At 38.5% G+C, this 5746-nt stretch overlaps 1 protein-coding gene across 2 annotated transcripts in view; it reads right to left on the bottom strand.

The window, feature by feature from the left end:
• The window catches only part of P4HA1 (prolyl 4-hydroxylase subunit alpha 1), a 90641-nt gene that overhangs the window by 10518 nt on the left and 74377 nt on the right, over positions 1-5746 (bottom strand). For both annotated transcript variants that reach the window (XM_006170075.3, XM_006170074.3), the window contains exons 13-14: positions 4502-4570; positions 2894-2990 (exon numbers count right to left, since the gene is read on the bottom strand). In XM_006170075.3, coding sequence (XP_006170137.1) covers positions 2894-2990; positions 4502-4570 — 166 coding nt within the window. The remainder of the gene's footprint in view (positions 1-2893; positions 2991-4501; positions 4571-5746) is intronic.

Genomic DNA, 5746 nt, shown 5'->3' with positions numbered 1-5746 from the left:
ACATAATCTTGCAGGGCCAGCAGGTGGCATGGTGGTTAAGCTGAACTCCCCACATGGCCGACCACAGTTTGAGTCCGGTCCTGGTGGCTTGCTTTCTCGCTCGTTCTCTCTCTTTTGCTCTGGCTCAAATTAAATAAATGAATAAAGTTAAAATAATTGTTTAAAAAAAGATAATTTGCCATATTTTTTTATTTAACTATAACTATATACACATAATTTTACATTACTGGCAATGGGTACATGTGCCTGCCAGAAAGAAAGTTAAAGTGAGGTATCAGACTCTGGGGGAATCGTCATGCCACCATCCCTTCTCCTTCACTCTCCTCTTGGGATTTTGAGCACACTCACACAGGCACCTGGCATAATTTTCAAGCCACTGGGTTTAGGGACACAAACTGTGGAGTTGGTCATCTGTGACCCAGTGCCTTAATCACACCACCTGCTAGCTGGTCCTTGGGTATAGTATTTTGGGTTGAAATTTTTTTTCTGATAAGGTATCCTTTACAAGTAAAATTTAATGCTTCTTTTTTGCCATTTTTAGACTATCATCTTTGAGTTTTGACATTTTGGCTGAGTTGTCTTGGAAAGGGTATTTTGATTTTTTGTATTTCCTGGTCCTGCATGTCTGAAAACTTTCGAAAACTACTGGAACATAGACAGTATTTCATGGAAGAGATTCTCTTTTTCATTTATTTTTTAATAAAGAGTTATTGAGTTTTTAAAATTTAACTTTTTAAATTTGTTACTATTATTTTTATGAGTCTGCTATATGTCATGTGTGCTCACCAGAGAAAGAGCATTCAGGTCCAGGACTCCAACTGCAGTCAGCCATGGGGGAATACAGCAGCTTAACCACCATACTACCTGCTGGTCCCAAAAGAGATTTTCATACTTTTACTAGTCTCCTTGCCTTCTGGAATACCCTTTATATGAATATTCAGGTGTTTAATGGTGTCTGATAGTTCCTGTATGTTCTCATTTTATTTTTGGTGGTTTGGACTAAATTAGAGGCTTTGTCTTCCAGGTCAGATTCTTTCTTCTGCATGGTCTAATCTGCTCTTCATGTTTTCAAAGAAGATTCTAATTTCTTGTATTCTTCATCTCCAAAAGTTCTGTTTGATTCTTTCTTAGGGCATCTATGTGAAATTCATCCTTCATTTCATACAATGATTTTCTTATCTCCTGGAATTGATCATCCATATTCTCTTGTATTTCATTAAGTTTTGTCATAATGGATATTCTAAATTCTGATATTTCTGTGAATTCTTTTGTCCACTGTTGGTACAGAGTTATTGTGTTTCTTTGGGGCAGAATTATTTTCTTTTATTCTTATATTTCTTCTGTCTCTGTGCTAGCTTCAGACATCAGGCAAAGTCGTCACTTCTTATTTTTGGAGTAGGTTCTTCATTTTGGGGTAGGGGGATAGTCCCAGGTCCTGGCAAAGAACTGTCTTCCAGATCAGAGCAGGGCTTGTACAGCCTATATGTGATACAGTTCAGTGACATTTATAGGATCTGATGAATCAGATTAATCAAGTAACCATCCTCTTGGATTTGAGACTATCTGGAGGGAAAGTGCAAGCCTGCCTTCCCTGCCAGACAGGAAGTAGTGTCCAAATTCCACAGTCTCTCTTAGCTCGTCAAGAAAGTTATGACATATTTGAGTCTTCTGCTCCTTCGAGTCTGTGTAAATCAGTAGACAGAGCTCCACCTGCTTATCAGACTGCAATAAGGTGTAGGTAGCTCTTGTCAGCTTGAGGAGGGAAGTTCAACTTTTTTTTCCCTCTGAAGCTGGTTCCTCTTTCACTTCCCTATGATATGTGGTAGCTCTGTGCCATTTTCTTTGTTCTTTTTTTTTTAAAGAATTATTTTATCTAACTTTATTGATTCATATATTTATTTATTTTAATTTGACCAGAGAGGGACAGAGGGAGAGTGAGAGAGAGAAGGAAAGTGAGAAAGCAAGTCTGCAGGTCCAAGACTCGAACCACAGTTGGCTATGTAGAAGTCTAGCGCCCTTAACCACCATGCCACCTGCTGGCCCCTCTTTGTTCTTACATGAGTGGGATTGCTAGAGTCCATGGTAGTAGTCTGGGGTTCAAAGGAAGAGAAACTGGGAAGGGGGAAATTCCTCCAGAGCCTCACCAACTTCAAGTGGTTGGTGCCTCTCTGCTTTCGGAGATAGAAGCCATGAAATCTACTGACAGGAGTTCCTGCCAACTGCCTCCTGCCCTCTGAAGATCCTACCTGATTTCTCTCTCTCCAGGGGCTGCTTATGGGGAGTGGCCACAGACTAGGTGGTGGCAGACCACCCTTCAGTCAATGGCCATGTTGTCCTGACCTCTCTGGTCCAGATGTGGGGCTAGGGGGTGCACAGTGTATGTGTGAGGTAGTAGCAGCACAATGTAGGGCTGGCAAAAAGGTGGCACAGTTGGATACCTCTTTAAATTCTGTATCCTAGGTAATGCTCTAGCCTCAAACTAGTACTGGCTACCCTGATCCCTAACATGCCTGGAAAACTGTTCTATGTTCAGAACCTAATTTTAAAATTAAGCTTTGAAAAAGATTTCCCAAACTTAGGGAATCACTATATTCTACTACATCTTTGTATAAGTATATATATATTACACTATAATTCATTCATTTGTATGTCTTACTCCAATTGTGAACCCCTTCAAGGAGAAGATACTACCTTATTCAATTTTGAGAAAATTAATGTTTCTTGTAGTAACACTTGGAAATTGAATACATTTAACAGATCAGAATTTTGATGACTATGTAAATTCCATGCAAGTTGTACTAGATAGTCAGGGTGCTGTTTTTGTTTTAAGATTTAAATTATAATAGTTACAAAAGATGAGATGAAAATCACATTCTATTCACAGAATACTTACCCCATTTGTTTCCAACTAACACTGGGCAGGCTGCGTGCCGCGTGCTATAATCTCCTTCTCCACTGGCAAATAGGTTATACCAGAAAACAGCAGTTCCCTAAGAATAATAATTAAAAGTTATCCATAAATATGATTATTTTCTGCAGTACTTTTCTCTGTTTCTACAAGGACGACTCTTCCTCTATGCAGCATTCTATTTTCCTCTAAAATAATAATGAAAATCTGATTACACCACTTTAAAAACTCCTTGATCATGTGATAAATACCACAAATCTGCTTTACAGAAAACAGTATTTGCCAAAATAAAACTCACGAATTTTACAATAACAAGGTGGATGAGCAAACATCATACAGAACCCATTTTAGAAATGAAAACTTTTAATATTACAGAGCAGTCTTAGCAATGTTGCAAGTTAAGCAGAACGGTCTTTTTCTATGGCCTTTAAATAGTCTTCAAAAGTCTAATCTGAAGAAGTTACTTTTTTTTTTTTTTTTTTTTGGGAGAGATTTTCACTGTAGGGCGCGTGCGCGCGCCAGACAGACAGAAAGAGACAGAGACAGAAAGTGAGAAATCACCCCCCAGGGGGGATGGTCACGCCGCAATCCCTTCTCCATTCTCCTCTCAGGCTCTTGGGCACGTATGTACACGCGCCCAGCGTGAGTTTAAGCCACCGGGTCCGGGACTCGAACCGCGGTCGACTACGTGGGAGTCCAGCGACATAGCCATTACGCTAACTGCTGGTCCCTGAAGAAGTTACTTTTTTTTTTTTTTTGGGAGAGATTTTCACTGTAGGGCGCGTGCGCGCGCCAGACAGACAGAAAGAGACAGAGACAGAAAGTGAGAAATCACCCCCCAGGGGGGATGGTCACGCCGCAATCCCTTCTCCATTCTCCTCTCAGGCTCTTGGGCACGTATGTACACGCGCCCAGCGTGAGTTTAAGCCACCGGGTCCGGGACTCGAACCGCGGTCGACTACGTGGGAGTCCAGCGACATAGCCATTACGCTAACTGCTGGTCCCTGAAGAAGTTACTTTTATACTTCTAAATTTTTGTAAAGAATTCATTTATTATTATTTTTAAAATTTTGCTATACGGCACATGCTCTCACAAGAGAGAGAAAGTAAGAAAGCAAGCCACCAGGTCCAGGACTCAATCAGCCATGTGGGAATTTAGCACCTCAAGTACCATGTCACCTGCTGGCCCCTAAAATTATTCTAATGTGTTAACAGAAAGTTTTATTATATATTTGATTACATCAGAAACAGCACCATAATGAAAGCCTTACATGTTTAAGTATTTTACAGAGAAATCTTGTAAAATTAAGGCTGTAAAAAGATAGTTTTTTTTTTTCCATATAGGCTTTAAAACCCTATTCTGAAGACATTACCTCTAAAACGTAATATTAGGTCATCAGGAAAGCTGACATGTTTTTCTATGCAAAAAATGACTTTCCTGATGACCCAATAATTCTTAATGTAGTCCTTAATATATGACCTTTGAAAAAACATAATTGTTAGACCATGAAAGACAGGTGCATCTCTTCCTCAGGAGAAAAACAGATCAAAAGACAAAAAAAAAAAAAAAAAAAAAAAAAAAAAAAAGCTTACTTTTTTAGGCCAAACACTGGCTCCTACTTCAGGAAAAACAGTGGCTCCTCCTGCAGACACATCACTCATCTAAAAGAAACAAAGAGGGTGTTATCAAAAGTAAAACATGCCATTGTGAGGAGGACTTGATAATGAATACTAAGTTAGAATGTGGAAGCACTGGACTTCTATTTTACATAGCTGAATTTGTGCACAGTACTCAGTTTCAAAAAAAAAAAGGCCCTTTAAGCTTATTTACTAAGTGGGAAAAAAAAAGTGAATGATTAACCAACTCAAGAAGGAAGATGGGGTTAATATAATTTGGGATGGGCACTTCTTGTATAATCAAAATGACTTACTATGGATAAATCAGGTTGATACAGAGGTTTAATATGTATTCTGATGCACTAGAATGTAATCTCAGGAAGGCAACATCTTTTCATCTGTTATGTTCAGTATTGATTTTTTACTGTCTAGCATAGTACCTCAAGATTAGTAGGTGCTTAATAAATATTTAAGTAGATAAACAAAACTAATAAAACAAAAGTAACAATGAACTAAAGTCATTTTGTCATTTCTCATGGTAGAAAATTAACACATATTAACTAAAATTAGAAGATTACAAAGTTATGGTCATAAAAGTAACCTAGGATAAAAATTTTTCTAAATGAACTAAAGGAGCATATGCACCAAAACAACACAAAGGAAACACAGATCTAGTGAAGATTTTTAAAAAAGCAAACATAAGTAGAAAGCATGGACAAACTCAGTATTGGTATCACAAAGCAGAACCCAACTATATGCTGTATCAAAGAATTACATCTAAAACAAGTCACTTTCAACCCCTGAAAAGCAAGTGCTGTCCCAAAGAAAATGGGGTATGATTTCAGTAACAGACACAGTTTAATCAAGGTAAAACCCATTAGATTAAGGAGGAACCAGTCAGTGGCATAGTGAGTGAGGCAGCTGGATGCTGGATCCCATGTGGCTGACTGTGTGAGTTGAGTCCCAGACCCAGTGGCCTGAAAAACACACTGTGTGCATGTGCACGTGCCCAAAATCCCAAAAGGAGAAATGGAAGAGGAGGAGGAGAAAGGATTATGGCATGACCATCTTCCATGAAGGTGCGCTCTCTCACTTTCCCTTTCTCCAGTGAGTGTACTTGCCTTCTAGCAAAATAAAAGTTTTTAAAAAATGGTATTTTACAATGACATTATATGTATATATAATGTCATTGTAAAATACCATTTTATATATATATATATA

The sequence above is a fragment of the Tupaia chinensis genome, unplaced genomic scaffold, assembly GCF_000334495.1.
Source record: "Tupaia chinensis unplaced genomic scaffold, TupChi_1.0 Scaffold148012_1, whole genome shotgun sequence".
Taxonomy (NCBI): Eukaryota; Metazoa; Chordata; class Mammalia; order Scandentia; family Tupaiidae; genus Tupaia; species Tupaia belangeri.
Note: the sequence above shows the minus strand (reverse complement) of the source record. Positions and strands in the feature narration are given on the sequence as shown.